This window comes from Notothenia rossii (genome assembly GCF_949606895.1).
Source record: "Notothenia rossii genome assembly, chromosome: 4".
Lineage (NCBI taxonomy): Eukaryota > Metazoa > Chordata > Actinopteri > Perciformes > Nototheniidae > Notothenia > Notothenia rossii.
In genome coordinates, this window is record NC_136902.1 from 66,471,684 (window position 1) to 66,487,100 (window position 15,417).

Here is a 15,417-nt window from a genome sequence, read left to right on the forward strand (position 1 = left end):
TTGTATATGTTTGTAGTCTATAATCAGAACTCACATGGTGGCAGGGGGAAGTCAGAATTTAGAGTACCGGGGACTGAGTGGTTGGAGACAGCAAAGTTAAAGCAGGTGTTCATGTTTTGAGTGTGAAGTAATAGTCCAACCTCTTTAAGAAATTCGGCTAATTTAAAGTTGTCTTGCATATTTGCAAAATGTATTGGTGTTGAAGTATATTTAAACAGCTCAACAATGTCAAAATAGTATGTTTAATAATTCGGCATAGAAATTAATTCGAAGTAGCCCTAATGAAAATAAAATAAGAGGTTTTTTGCTGTGCTAATGCAGCTACAGTAGCTACCACCCACCAAGGGTAACCTTCAGTGGACGATGCAATAGAGAATAACAGGCAAGACCACAAAAAAAGTAGAATTTTTAAAAGCTTACATGAAAATTGTTTTGTTTATGTATGCCGAATTAAAAGTAACATCATATTAACTGGTTAAAAGTCGTCAGCAATGTTTTGTTACATCTAGTTTAACAGTTAAAGACTGCAATGTTACATGTGTCCGATTTCTAAACGGAGTTTGGCGGAAGTGTGCGTTAAGAGTGAAAACAACTGAAAAAGTAACGGGAAGCAATGCAAAAAAAAAGATGTCCCACATTGGCGACTTTTGCCCACACTATGTGACCAACTAGTCCCACTAACTAACTAAATGGAATCACTTGGATCCATTCCAGTTTAAAAGAACGATACTCTGTCAGTTGTCTCCCCGTTCGTAACTCCATCCACCGGCTTCGACTAATTACAAGCCCGGTAAGTGCTGAAAGCAAACACCACCACAAACACCGACTTAAAGCCACCGAAACCTTTATAACTAGCCCACAGTATAGAGCAAACAACTTACTTTAACTTAAATGAATGTAGCTCCTCTCTCCCTCCGTTGTTTTCATCGCCTCTGCTCCTTAAAGAAAGCCACGTGTTTTTTTCTCCGTATCTTCGTATTATTGAGGAACAACAGGAGCGTTTATGGGGTTTTGTCCCGACGCTCTTTTGTTATGATAATCCTAAAAGCCTTAATATATTCTGAAGATATCTAAAGGTCCACAAAAGCTGCTTTCCCACTTGTTAAAAAACGGGTTCATCCAGTGATGCGTTGGTATCCCAGTTCATTCAAACCAATGCGGGAGTTTACAGTCATGAATGATTGTCCATTGTCTCCTTCCCCGCTATTCCCGTAGTAAAGAAGCTTTTCCAGGGGCTGCTGTGAGAATCAGCCGGCTCTCAGTCACCTCTCAGCCCGCAGAGATAGTCGGGCTGTCAGGGTACGAGGACTGGGAGAGAAACCAGAGAGGAGGAGCAGAGAGGAAGAAAAGAAGGTGGGGATCCTGAGCTGAGTCAGGGCTGTGCAATGAGAGAGAGGGGGGCGAGGGGGGGCTGCTACCACTGGGCACACATCTTCATCAACAACACAGCAAGTTCACTGATCAAAACAGTGATTCATTCATCGATATTGTAAATGTCAGATTGTTATGGAAGATTATAAGGGCCAGGAATGCATACGGCCTAGGGGACTGTAATGCATTTCCAAATGTTGACAGTAAAGCCAAAATACATTTTCAAGAATAAGATAATGAGGTCTGCATTTTGAAAATAAGGTCTAAATACAATTTAAAGAAATGTTGGGAATTAAGAAGAAATGTGATTTCAAGAATAAAGTCCAATTGTTGAGGACTGTTCACTGATCAATATCAATAATTGATTAACCGATCATGTTAATGCCAGATTGTGATGGAAGAGTATAAGTGTCGCATTTGGCCTTAGCAAAAAAGATTGTTTAAAGATTTTTAATTAGCATTTTAAATGTTGAAAATTAAACACCATTTGATGAACAACTTATATATATATACATATTATTTTGATAACAAAGCCAAACTACCAGTATAGGAATACAACTGGGAATGTTGACTGTATAGTTTAAATTTAATAGAGAATAAAGTGGAAGTCATTTAAAAAATAAAAATAAACCGGAAAAAATGTGAGAATAAAGTCTAAATGTTCAGAAAAAAGCCCTTTACACACTGGACATTTTGAGAATAAAGATTACATTCAGAAAAAAGTTAAAAATGTATAGGATAAATGTCAAACACTAAGAATAAATCTCAACTCCAAAGAATCCTCCTACTCTCAGTTTTGTTGCTCTTAGCGTGGCCCTAATGATCTTCCGTAGACTGTGGCCTGAATTGAGCTTTCATTTTTATCCACTATAGGGTTTAATGTCATGTCAATAATTAATTGATTTGATCTGATAGAGAGCGGCAGGAACAAAGCATGCCAAGGTGTGTCTCTCTCTCATGTCCCACTTTTATCACTGTATGAAAGAACAAAGGTGAAGCCAAGTATAACCACACATGTATTTGGAAGCCATACAAATAAACATTAAAGGGAGTATTCAGGTTAAGTGTTCCCTCAAGGCATATTATTCTCCGTAATAAGTATTATGATAGTGTGTGTGCCATCATTTTCTTGGTTATGATATTTTGTCCTCCCCACTGACTTTAAATAGAGTCAATGTGGTCCTACTGAAACAACTGGCTATGTGAATGTTGTAAAATGTTGTAATTATTATCACTAATACATTATTGTGTAAGCAGTGTTTTCCTGTTCAAGCTTGTCATAATAGAGACGTACTACATAAACCTATTCAGTAACAGTGCATCATGTGTTCCTCAATGTTTTGAACGTAACATCAAAAGTAGCTACAGCCGGCCAGTTCTATTTCATCCTTACTGACCGCCAGAGGCGGTGCTTTAGCACTGAATATCTTCTGTCTCGCGCATGCGTTGGTCGAATATTTATATCAAAAAAGTCACGTGTGACCTTGTATGACCCCGGAAGGCATAAGTTCTGGTGTTGTCAACGAGTTCAGTCCTTTTCATCTTCTCGCTGCGTCGGTAACTACTTTTTCAGTAGAACCCAAAACGAAGCTTTTGGGAAGTTTGACTTAGCTCATCGCTAGCGGTAGCCTTGCGATCGCCTCGATCGGAGCTGCGGGCTGAAAGCAGCTCGCCCTCCAAAGGCTGCGACGGGCTGTCGCCTCCCTAAGGATGGGACCGCGGTGTTCACCGCTCGGACCTCAGGAGCCGGATCGGCTAAAAGCGGACGCTCCTGCACGTCATCCGGTGAGATCGCTATCATTTTGTGCTAATTGTGCAAGTTAGCCGAGCGTCCTCGCTCAAGCTAAATTGCGGCTGTACCAGTGAAGAGAGCGTCTCCGCTCCCCTCTCACTTTACATAATTGTGTTCTTACCTGTTTAAAACCCCAGTTAATTGAGTGCTTTCGCTCAAAGGTTAGCTTACTACAGTGCCAGTGAAGAGAGTGTTTCCGCTCCCCTCTCCTGACACACAGTCAGTTACTGTTCAATCCCTCAGCTAACTGAGTGCTCTCGCTCAGAAGTTAGCTTACTACAGCGCCAGTGAAGAGAGTGTTTCCGCTCCCCTCTCCTGACACACAGTCGGTTACTGTTCAATCTCTCAGCTAACTGAGTGCTCTCGCTCAGAAGTTAGCTTGCTACAGTGCTAGTGAAGAGAGTGTTTCCGCTCCCCTCTCCTGGCACACAGTTGGATACTGTTCAATCCCCAGCTAACTGAGTGCTCTCGCTCAAAAGTTAGCTTGCTACAGCGCTAGCGAAGAGAGTGTTTCCGCTCCCCTCTCCTGGCATACAGTTGGTTACTGTTCAATCCCCAGCTAACTGAGTGCTCTCGCTCAAAAGTTAGCTTGCTACAGCACTAGTGAAGAGAGTGTTTTCGCTCCCCTCTCCTGGGCATACAGTTGGTTACTGTTCCATCTTCCAGTTAACTGAGTGCTATCACTCAAAGGTTAACTGGCTACAGCGCTAGTGGAGAGAGTGCTTCCGCTCCCCTCTCACTACATACAGTTGGTTTACTGACTTCACTTTGCTCACCCCAGTTAGCAGACTGCTCACGCTCACGCTATGTTTAACAGCTGTAACACCTGTATGGCTCCTCTTCAACCAGAGGATGGCCACGACCTTTGCCCCTCTTGGCTTGGCCTTGAGCATCTGAGGGAGGGCCTTTCGGAGGACCTGTGCTTGAATTGCACCATCTTACCTGGGGCGGTAAGAGCTGCGAGACTAGCCGAGGTTGAACTACTGACTAAAGGTGGCTTTCCCCCTGCACAGTTGGACCTAGCCCAACCTACCCATCCTAGGCGTTGGGCTACAGAGGCCTTGACTCTCCATTCTAGTGCCTATACAGAGCATAGGGCTGCACCCGACCCACCCAGAGCTGAGCCGGTCCCAGAGGATGATGTGTTCTCGCTTCAGCCACTCAATTTAATGACTATGAAAGGGTGGGCACATCCCAGACTACTGGGCCTGGCTCCGGTAGCTCAGCTCAGGGATCTTTGGTGGGAGCAGATGAGGGTTCCATGGGTACCGTGATTCGTATGGCACTGGCCCGCCAGCAGCTGGACGTACAGCAGCCAGCAGCGCCGCCTGCCAATGCGTTCTTCAGGCGCACTCTGACACCCGCCACCTTTACCGTTCCTCCCTCTGGTGAATATCTGAGGGACTTACATGCATGCTGGAGGGACACTAAGGCTCTTCACCGTCTTACGAGCGACGGCCGAGCCCTGGCAGCTATGCAGGGTGCGGCAAGTGCTGGCCTTGACCACATGCCGGCTGTTGAGCCTACCATTGCTTCCCTCATAGTTTCACCTGACGAAGCTCTAAGGTCGGAGGCCAGGTGCCAGCGACCCCAGTGTCGGGTCACTGATGACCTGCTCACTAAGGCTTACGATGCTGCGGCGCGCATGGGCCGTATAGGCAATTCCCTCTCTCACCTCATGCTCGCCCTCTCAGCTTCCCTGCAGCAGGAGACTCACAGCGCTCCCACTACCAGCCTCAGCGAAGCCTCACTACAGGCGTTTGCTCTGATGTCTAGAGAGCTTGGGCGCCTGATGTCCACTCTCGTCCAGACTCGTCGCCAGGTTTGGCTGGCACAGTCACCCCTATCAGAGGCATGTAGGAGGACTCTCCGGGCTGTCCCAGTGGAGCCGGGGGAGTTGTTCGGTTTAGCTGCCGTACAGGTGCTCGAACGGACTGTCCAAGCTAGTCAGACCAGGCGACAGTTCTCAGCTCTTCGCAGAGACATGCCCCGGGGGGGTAGGCCTAGAGGCTCCGCGTCTGCCTCCCGAGACCGCTCCCAGCCACCGGCTCACCCCGGTTCCTGCCAGGGACCCAAGCGTCCCACGAGGGGGCCGGCCCGCTACGGTCTTGTTAACTCGCCTCCAAGGCAGTCTCGGTACCCGGTGCCTAACCGTCGCCCCCCCAGAGCTAGGGGCCGGGGGGCAAGATTCTGAGGGTCCGGGGCCGGCTGTCGGTTATTTCTCCCAGCAACAGCTCAACTGCTGGGTAGCTCAAGCTTCAGACCCCTGGGTGGTTTCCACCTTAATCCAGGGGTACAAGCTTCAGTTCCGACGCCGTCCCCCAGCCTTCAGCCGGGTCAGAATGACCACCATGAACGACCCGGCAAAAGAAGTCGCCCTAAACCAGGAGCTGTCAGTCCTCCTTGCCAAGGGTGCAATTGAGCTTGTGGACCCCATCTCACAACCCGGGGGCTTCTACTCGACCAACTTCCTGATAAGGAAGAAGGGCCCAATCCTCGATCTAAGGGGACTCAACAAATTCCTAAAGGTCTTGCCGTTCCATATGCTGAGCACAGCGGACGTTCTTCTTACCATTGCCAGGGGGGAATTCTTCAAGTCCATCGACTTGAAGGACACCTATTTTCATGTGCCTATTGTACCTCATCACAGGCAGTTTCTTCGCTTTGTCTTCTGAGGCCGCCATTTCCAGTTCAGGGTGCTCCCATTCGGACTCTCCCTCTCTCCGAGGGTGTTCACCAGGTGTGTCGCGGCAGCCCTTTTGCCCCTGCAGTCCCAGGGTATGAAGATTCTGCCATACTTAGACGATTGGTTAATCTGCGCACCATCGCGGTTGCAGTCGACCCAGGACACGGCTCTCCTTCTCTCTCATGTCGCCAGACTAGGCCTCAGGGTAAACATGGAGAAGAGTTATCTGAACCCCTCTCAGAGCCTAACCTTCATTGGGGTGGCTCTGGACACAGTCACTATGCGGGCCTGTCCATCTGCTCAGCGCCTGGATGACATCCTCCAGCTTCTTCCTCTATTCAAAGGGGGCAGGTCTCTGGCATATATCCTGTTTCTTCGCCTCTTGGGCAAGCTGACAGCTGCCTCAGCTGTCGTTCCTTTGGGCTTATTGTCACTGCGCCCCCTGCAGAGATGGCTGAACGGCCTCCACCTAGAACCCAGGTGGCACAGGCACAGGAGAATCAGGGTGTCACAACAGTGCCTCTCCGCTCTGTCCCCATGGAGAGAGAGATCATATATGTCGAGGGGCGTGACCATGGGCTCCGTCCCCTTCCGCAGAGATATCGTTATGACAGATGCCAGTCTGTCGGGAGGGGGGGCGGTGTGGCAAAACAGGACAGCCCAGGACAGCAGTGGTCTGCTCAGGACTGCACAGAGCACCTCAACGTGCTAGAGCTGCGAGCTGTGCACCTAGCACTCAGACACTTCCTGCCATACTTGAGGGGGAGGCATGTGCTTGTCCGATCGGACAACACTACAACGGTGTACCACATAAACCACCAGGGGAGCAACAAATCTGCACGTTTGCTAGAGGTGTCCCAGACTCTCCTGACCTGGGCAGCTCCTTGCCTGGCCAGCCTACGGTCAATGTACCTGCCCGAAGAGCAGAACCAAGTCGCCGACTTCCTCTCCCGTCACAAGGCTCCACCGGGAGAGTGGCGGCTTCATCCAGAGGTGGTGACCAGCATCTGGGGTCTCTTTGGCAGGGCAGAGGTAGATCTCTTTGCTTCAGAGACGTCGACCCACTGCCCCCTATGGTTCTCCTTGACGGAGAAGACCAGCCCTTTGGGTCAGGACGCCCTGGCTCATTCATGGCCAGGGTGTCTTCTCTATGCCTATCCACCCCTTCCTCTGATCCTACCAACACTCCTCAGAGTGCTTCATCAGGGCCACAAGCTTCTTCTGGTGGCCCCCTTCTGGCCAGCCAGGACTTGGTTCTCCCTGCTGCACAGACTCTGTTGCGGGACGCCTTGGCGTCTCCCCAACAGGATGGACCTCTTGTCTCAGCTGGAGGGTTGGATGTGGCACCCCGACCCCTGCCGCCTCCAGCTGTGGGTATGGCCACTGGAGGGACTGACCCACTACTGAGTGACTGCATAGAGCCTGTCAGGAGGACTATTCTCAATGCTAGGGCACCATCTACTCGTAGGCAGTACGAAAACAGGTGGAAGCTGTTTTCCGACTGGTGCCGAGGGCGAAATGAGGACCCAGTACATTGCTCGGTGCCTACTATCCTTGAGTTCCTGCTGTCCCTCCTGGATGACGGCCGGCGTCCCGCTACCGTCAGGGTGTACGTGGCTGCCATATCAGCTCAGCACGCAAGGATGGATACAGTAGGGAGCCATAGGCTGGTATCCCTTTTCTTAAGGGGAGCACTGAGACTTCGCCCCCCGAATATCCCAAGGGCTCCTACATGGGACCTGCCCCTTGGTACTGGAGGCCCTATGCTCACCGCCTTTTGAACCCTTGTTACAGGCAGAACTGAAGTGGCTCTCAGCTAAGGCCGCTTTCCTTCTTGCCATCACCTCAGCAAAGCGTGTAAGCGAGTTTCAGGCCTTGTCCGTGAACAGCTCCTGTCTGAGGTGGAACTCAGATGGCTCAGGTGTCACCCTATGGCCAAACACAGCGTTCCTCCCTAAAGTGCTGGCACGCTCTCATTGTAATCGGCCCATCCAGCTGGCACGGTTTGACCCCCCACCAGGGGAGGGAGAAGAGAGGTCAAGACTCCTGTGCCCGGTGCGGGCCCTCAGAGCTTATGTCCAGACTACCGTAGGCATACGTCAGTCCGAACAGCTCTTTTTGTGTTACGGTGGTCCTAGAAGGGGCTGTGCGCTCTCAAAACAGCGCTTATGCCACTGGATCGTGGATGTCATCGCCCAAGCATACAAGGCGAATGACCGTCCCCTGCCACCCAGAGTAAAGGGCCACTCTACTAGGAGTATCTCCACGTCTTGGGCGACCTTGAGAGGTGTGCCCCTAGAGGACATATGTGCCGCGGCCACATGGGCATCCCCGAGCACATTCACCAGATACTACAGGGTGAATGTTGCCGCCCCTCACCCGCTGGGTGTGGTCCTCCTACAGAGCCCGCCATCCTTATAAGGTGAGTGTTCAGAATTCCTCGTGACTCTGTTGGTATAGGTCATCCAGTGCTAAAGCACCGCCTCTGGCGGTCAGTAAGGATGAAATAGAACGATAGTTACGTATGTAACTACGGTTCTATGAATCCTGGATGACCGCCAGAGTTCTGGGTCACTCGGAATCTCGTGTTTCTGCGAGAAGATTCCAGAGGACTGAACTCGTTGACAACACCGGAACTTATGCCTTCCGGGGTCATACGAGGTCACACGTGACTTTGTTGATATAAATATTCGACCAACGCATGCGCGAGACAGAAGATATTCAGTGCTAAGGCACCGCCTCTGGCGGTCATCCAGGATTCATAGAACCGTAATTACATACGTAACTATCGATTTATATTAAAAAAATAAAATGGTGACAGTCACTTAAGATTATTTATTGTATTATGAACAGTGTTTGACCAACTATGTGTACCCAGAATGAGAAGATTATTATAGTCATAAAAATGGGCTACAGAATAATGGAACCACATGGATCAGCAGAAAGTCAAACCTATGATCACCAAAGAAGCACTTGAATTTGTTGGTTAAATTAAAGCAACAAACAGAGATATCCTTTGTGTGTGTGAAAGAAACTCCATCTGGAGGGAACTTTGGGATCAACATTTAACCCCTAAAAACGTCCGCTCATCTCGCTTTGAACAAACTGGCTTCACACACCCTTTAATTGTTGGGATTTCCGTGCACCAGCTCTTCTGATTTATGTGTTAAATCCAAGCAGATTACCACTAAATGCTTGTTGAGCACATTTTAATTTTTCTAATATTACAGACTTGTTGCTGCTTGATTTTCCTCACAAGTCGAAGTCAAGTCAAAGCCATCACTCCACTATGTATTTTCAAAGCAAAAAAAAAAGTGTGCAGACAGCATTAGATTACCTGTGAAACACTCATCAGTGTGCAGTCATAGCTTACAATGATGCATGCTCTACTACTCCTTTAAGGATACATCAATGTATTACTCATATAAAACTCATAACTCATGGGAGTGGTGGGTTCAATGTTTGTCTGACCCACTTCCTGTAGAATCAGGTCTGTATCAGCCCACTTTAACACTGAAGGAAGTGATTACACCTTGTCATCAACAACATTTCATGACTACTGCAGCTCTTCACGCTGTCATTACAGCGCTGACAGTGAACTCTGGTTTACCCTCACACTCATTCTTTAGCCTGACCCCCTCTCTGGGGCTAAAGTGGGATCTGTCTGGGGTTCAGGGCCAGTATAAATAGCCCTGTGTCCCCGCTCAGGTTACCCTGAAGAGTGCAGGATGAAATACCAAAAGACAGAGGGACACACAACACACATGTACCTACTGCACATACACACATCATAAAGCCATGCAGAACACTGAATAGCAGAGGTGAGATCGAGTCATAATTTTGTCACTGCATTAATTCCCCAAGTCCGTAGATCTCAAGTCAAAAACTGTTCTTAACCAATCGTGATGCCATTGTAAACACACAAGTTTTACATTCTGCAAGTTTTTTGTTGACCACAGTTTAGTTTTTGAAGGTGAACACATTTGGTATAATTTTTTCCAACTGGCGCTCAATGACATATATTTGTTCTTTATTGTTCTTTTCTCCAACATGATTTGATTCTGTCGGATTGGTTCAAACTAAGTTGATCTGGGGAATTGAGTGTCAAGAAAATGAGAAAGTATACACATTTGCCATGTTCTGTTTTGTTTATACCTTGGTCAGTCAAACCTGAGTTTTGTATCTTTATCATTTAAAGCACTTGTAAGTTGCTTTGGGTAAAGATATCAGCTAAATAAATTGTACTTAGATCAGGGGTTTTCAAAGTGTGGGAAGGTGAGCCTCCCCTCAGAGAACATAAGAACAGCCGCGCCCCCCTCCCCCTCCCAATTATTACTGCTATTATTATTATTGTTGTTGTTGTTGCTATAATGCAGGGGTATTCAATTGCATTTAAAAGAGGTCCAATAAGCGAAAATGTCATTAAATGCTGTTTTCGCTGTCTTTCTCTTTTTTGAGCACGCCATTTGAAATTGCCCACTGACTTCACCAATTTTATTGGCTGAGTAGCGTCACTCCTTAAAACATTAAACCTTTTTATCTTTATGTTCTAAAATTTATTTTAAAAACATGTTTAACACATCACCCCAGGGAGGCGCGCCTCACACTTTGAAAGCCGCTGACTTAGATAAAGGAATGTACTTTATGGGAATGCATAACAGTAACATCAGTTGATTAAAGAAATGACGGAGATATGGAAAAGAAACCAAGTGTGAAATGAGAAATAATATGTAGGAAGAAAAACACATCCTGTGAGTAATGATGATGAGTAGTGTCCCTTCACCTCATTCTCATAACTTACCGAGGTAAACTTCTATGACTTAATCAACAGTTACGTAGTTCACAGTTTCACTTCCTCATAGATCTTTTAGGAACTCCGTTGAGGAATATGATGTACATGCTTGTAAGTCAAGTACAACATTTATAGTGTTTGTCTCATATGATAAGTTTAGGTGTTGGTATATTAGGAAATCTGTGTGGGGAGTTCAGTGTTATATATATTGGAGAAATATATATACATATTTGTATAAACATAAGTGGAAGAAGAAATGTGCAATCAATCAATGAAAGTGATGGAGATACAATTTAGAGTTCTGTTTAACCAAAGTTAATATCAGGCTTGAACTGTTAGAGTTAGACAAATACAGTGGATGTCTCCCACTCCACGTATGTATTTCATACTAAAAAGACATTTTGGAACAAAAGTCTGCTCAGACAGTTGAAGCCTCATACTCTATATGCACTTTGCAATACAATGCTAACGCGTTTTTACTACCGGTTAACTAACAATGCATGCTTTTGTGAGGTTCTGAGAATACGACTGAATATATTAGACTTGGTCCATCTTCATGAGTTGTTTGACAGTTTTTTTAAATGATGTTTTGATTTTATAACAAGCCCCCCCATTTACTTCAACTCATCAACACCTTTCTCTGCTTTTGGATTCTTTGTCTACTATGGAGGAATGTGAAAAGATCAAAGCTATCTTGGAAGAATTCAACGTGACACAGGGTTAATAATGAATCTACAACTGATGGCTTTGTAAGTTAAGTTTTCCTTGAAGTTGGTGCTATGTCTCAAGATCAGTGAATAAATTGTTAGGAATCAAAGCCAGAAAGCATATTTCCTGTAACTTCTGAAAGTGTGCAACAATGCAGTTCTATCACTGCTCATCTAAAAAACAGCGCTTAATGCAATGAGTAAGAACCAATTGAATACATTTTGCATTTGGTGAATTCCCTAACATTCCAGTATATCTCCTGAACCTTCCCTTCAGAGATTTGATTGAATATCTGTACACCTTTTTTTCTAAGTTCCATACTCAGCGAGATCTTTGCAGTTACATATGACTTTCACTCAGTGGGTTTCTGTTACTGGTAGACAGATGAGGCGTCCAGTTAACCTCTGCCCTCGCTTTCCTACTTTCATTTAAAAGCAAACCTGTACCTTTAGAAAGCCAATCCCAGGGAATCACTTTTGTGAAATTCTCCGCTGCGCCCAAAGATCCACCCAGTATGAAGCAGAAAGAAAATCAATTCCTCTTTTGCTTTCTGGTTTCTTCAATATCTGCATGCACAGGTCCTCTCTGTTAACTCGTTAACACAGGAACCTCAGGCTCTTCTTAATCGAAGGCTATTTAAAAGCCCAGACTGTGCTTTTTACTGAACAGAGCTGCTGAATGGTACTCTGTGTTTCCTATTGAGGCAGAGAGCCGATGGATTGATTTCTTACTGAGATCATACTCTTCAGTAAAAACACATCATTTACGTCTGGTCATTGGTTTCCTCTAATGTTTCATCTACAGTGGAGAAAATACCAAGGAGAAGCAACGTCAAAATAAGGTAAAAATATGAGATTTTGATGTCACAGACTATCTGATTGCACTGACTCACTCAGGGTTGGGAAGATAACTTTAAAAATGTATTACAGGCCAACTGTATAGGTCGATTGATGGTGGCCCATGTTTTGGGTCTTGGTCCCCAAGCAGAAGACCGGGGTTTGAATCCAGTCTGGGACCATTTGCTGCATGTCATCCCCTCTGTCATTCAACTCTGTCTCTACGACAAGGGCACTGGTTGCCCCAAAATCTTTAAAAAAATTAAAAATAATAATGACTTACTACCTGGAATTATTTTGCAATGAGTAACCTAATCTTAGCATCACAATATAAAAGTAAAGTAACCTGATTTATTCCCGTTTGGATTGCCTCAATATTAAATGTAGTGCCAATAAATAGAAAATAAAAACATATGAAGCATACAGAATATTTTACAAGTCAGTACCCTCTACACGTCACCCACTACACCAACACATTGCCTGAATGACAATCGAAAAGCAAGTTCAGGCAGCATGCCATTGACAACAAAACAGTATAATTTAGAACGCATTTACCTCCAAATCTTTCTTCAAATGATATGTCCACTCTTTGGATAATGACAGTGTATTAACATCTCGAAGTACTGCTTGGTACTGAAGACTATTTTTGTTTCCCTTTTCTCCTTTTAAAATAAAACATGATGTTCGAGATAAATTGCAGATTAGCTATGGTTTCGTTGAGACTCATTTCACTCGGTCTTGAGGTTTTTAGTGTGTATGAGTTTCCTAATATATATCGTAATTAAATTGTTTTGTAATCTAAATACATTCTTTTTTTATGTAACTGTAATGGATTACAGTTAGCCTTATTTTTTACCCTGATTACAAAATCTTGTCACATGTTATCCGTTATTTCCAACCCTGCTCACAGTGCTCTCTGAATGCAGCAACAGGAAGCCTCAAGCACACTGAGTTATATAATACAGATGTTTGGGCTGATTCCTACCTTGCGACAGGCGGACGGGCTGAGTGACCTGGAGCCCGTCGATGGCACAGAGGTTCCCACAGGGGTGCAGCGTGATGACCCCCGACCTGTTCTCGATGTAGCAGTGCTGGGCAGCCACTCCGGGGCCCTGCAGGTTGATGTCCATGGGACCATGACCCATTGTGGTCCGGCCTGGGGAAGAAAGAGGATATTGATAAACCAATATTACCTGTTAAGATATATGTATATATCAAAGGATTTTAAGTCTTTTCATTGATTTTCTCAGTCTTTAAACATTGAGTACCATACAAAATATTGAACAAACCGGAGCATATCCAAACCTTTATCCTTCCTCCCTACACATGCACCTACTTACATCATAAAATAAAAATTATAATAATAATTACAATACAAAATTCTAACTTGGAAATAAATAAATATTATTTAAATAGATATTTGACATGACAGGCAAAAGTGTTCATAATCCAAAACCATGTTTTGAGATCAAATGATGACCACTATAACCAGTAATTATATGGAATTTAGCTTTAACTGATTACATTTAGGCAGGTACTTATTCTGGCTGAATTCAAGAACCTCCACAAACAAGGTCTGCCTGTCTGAAACCTAAGAGTCGAAACCCAGGGCATAATAAGGCTGAATTTCTCTCACTGCCTTAAAGGTAGGGTAGGTAAGAATGGAGAAACCAGCTCGAGTGCGCTAGAATTTGAAAGTACACAACCGACAAAAATCTGCTACTTCCTTCAGACTTCCTTACAGAGCCCCTCCTCCAACATACACGAACGCGCACATGACCAATGAGGGCACGAGATAAGTTTGTGCACGAGATGGAAAGCTGACAGGCAGGTAGGCCATCCAGTTATTTTAGCCAGGCCGGCACAGATGATTGGTCGTGCTTTTTACAGTACTACGGCTTCCACAGATGAAATATTTGTATATATTTATTGTCAAAGCATTTAATATATTCATTGCTATTGGGATGTTAAGAGCATTCCATGGAATATAACAAAAAGTGTTTCTGAATTGAATTACCTACCCTACCTTTAAGAGGCTAAAGTAGTAACTGACTCACAAGAGTTATCAAGATGTGTATCTTTGTGGCTGGACAACAATCAGAGAGTTCATAAAAGAAAGAGGGACAGCCCCCCCTACCTAGAAACAATAGTTTTGCTAACGCCCTCCAGAAGCTAATAAAATGTCAAAGGCAATACACCTTTGCACAGACACAGACATACAGACACAAACACTGACTCACACACACTATCCTTGCCTGGACATAATCTGTGGAATCTCCCTGCATACCAGCCTGCAGAGGCACAGACAGGCAGGAAGATCAACAGACGGACAGAAATAGATGTTTATAGACCCACAAATTAAAAGATTAATGACACCTGAACAATTGCCTCAAGGTTCCACCTGAGAGTGCAATAAAATACAGTTTGCAACAGTTCGTTTTATATAACAAAAGCTGGAGTACTGGACTTTTAAATATAAATGAAAATCCTTTATATTGAAACTCTTGCTTGAATCTCCACAAAATGTTGCTTAAGCCAGGGATATCTCTCTGTCTACAGTGGGGCAAAAAGTATTTAGACAGCCACCAATTGTGCAAGTTCTCCCACTTAAAAAGATGAGAGAGGCCTGTAATTTTCATCCTAGGTATACCTCAACTATGAGAGACAAAATCCAGAAAATCACATCTGATTTTTAAAGAATTTATTTGCAAATTATGGTGGAAAATAAGTATTTGGTCACCTACAAACAAACAAGATTTCTGACGGCCCGTATAGACTATAGGCATCGAAAAATGCTTTCAACGCTTCGCCCATTCACTTGAATGGGGTGACGTAGAAGATTTTTAATCTTCGCCGAACTGCATTGTGGGGAGCATGGCATGGCTTTGCAAGCATCACGAGCATCTATCGGCATCAAAAGTTGAACAATGTTCAACTTTTGAGGCTCGATGCTTGGCATCAGCCAATCAAATCCCGTTTATGCAAATCCCGCCAGTGCAACTGCAGCCAATCAAACCGCGTGCAAGCTGGGAGAGCCAGACCGCAGTTCATTTCCTCATATTCCAGACGAGATGTTACGGTAGCAAATCACCCGGTTCTTTACGACCAGAACTATTTACCGGGATACAAACCGGAGGAACCAGGCATCGAGGGAGGTGGTAGAGACAGTGGGTGAAACTGGTAGGTTTTTCGCCTGTTTGGAGAGTTTATATCCAGTTTACTTCGTTTTAAC

The 15,417-nt window shown here is 45.1% G+C and overlaps 1 protein-coding gene across 13 annotated transcripts in view; it reads right to left on the reverse strand.

Moving 5' to 3' along the window:
- Positions 1-15,417, reverse strand: part of phldb1b (pleckstrin homology-like domain, family B, member 1b) — a 137,996-nt gene that overhangs the window by 86,522 nt on the left and 36,057 nt on the right. For 12 of the 13 annotated variants that reach the window (XM_079677767.1, XM_079677776.1, XM_079677769.1 and 9 more), the window contains exon 4: positions 13,171-13,341. In XM_079677767.1, coding sequence (XP_079533893.1) covers positions 13,171-13,341 — 171 coding nt within the window. Of the gene's footprint in view, positions 1-881; positions 1,312-13,170; positions 13,342-15,417 lie in introns of those variants that run through there. The other variant, XM_079677770.1, reaches the window with a different exon arrangement.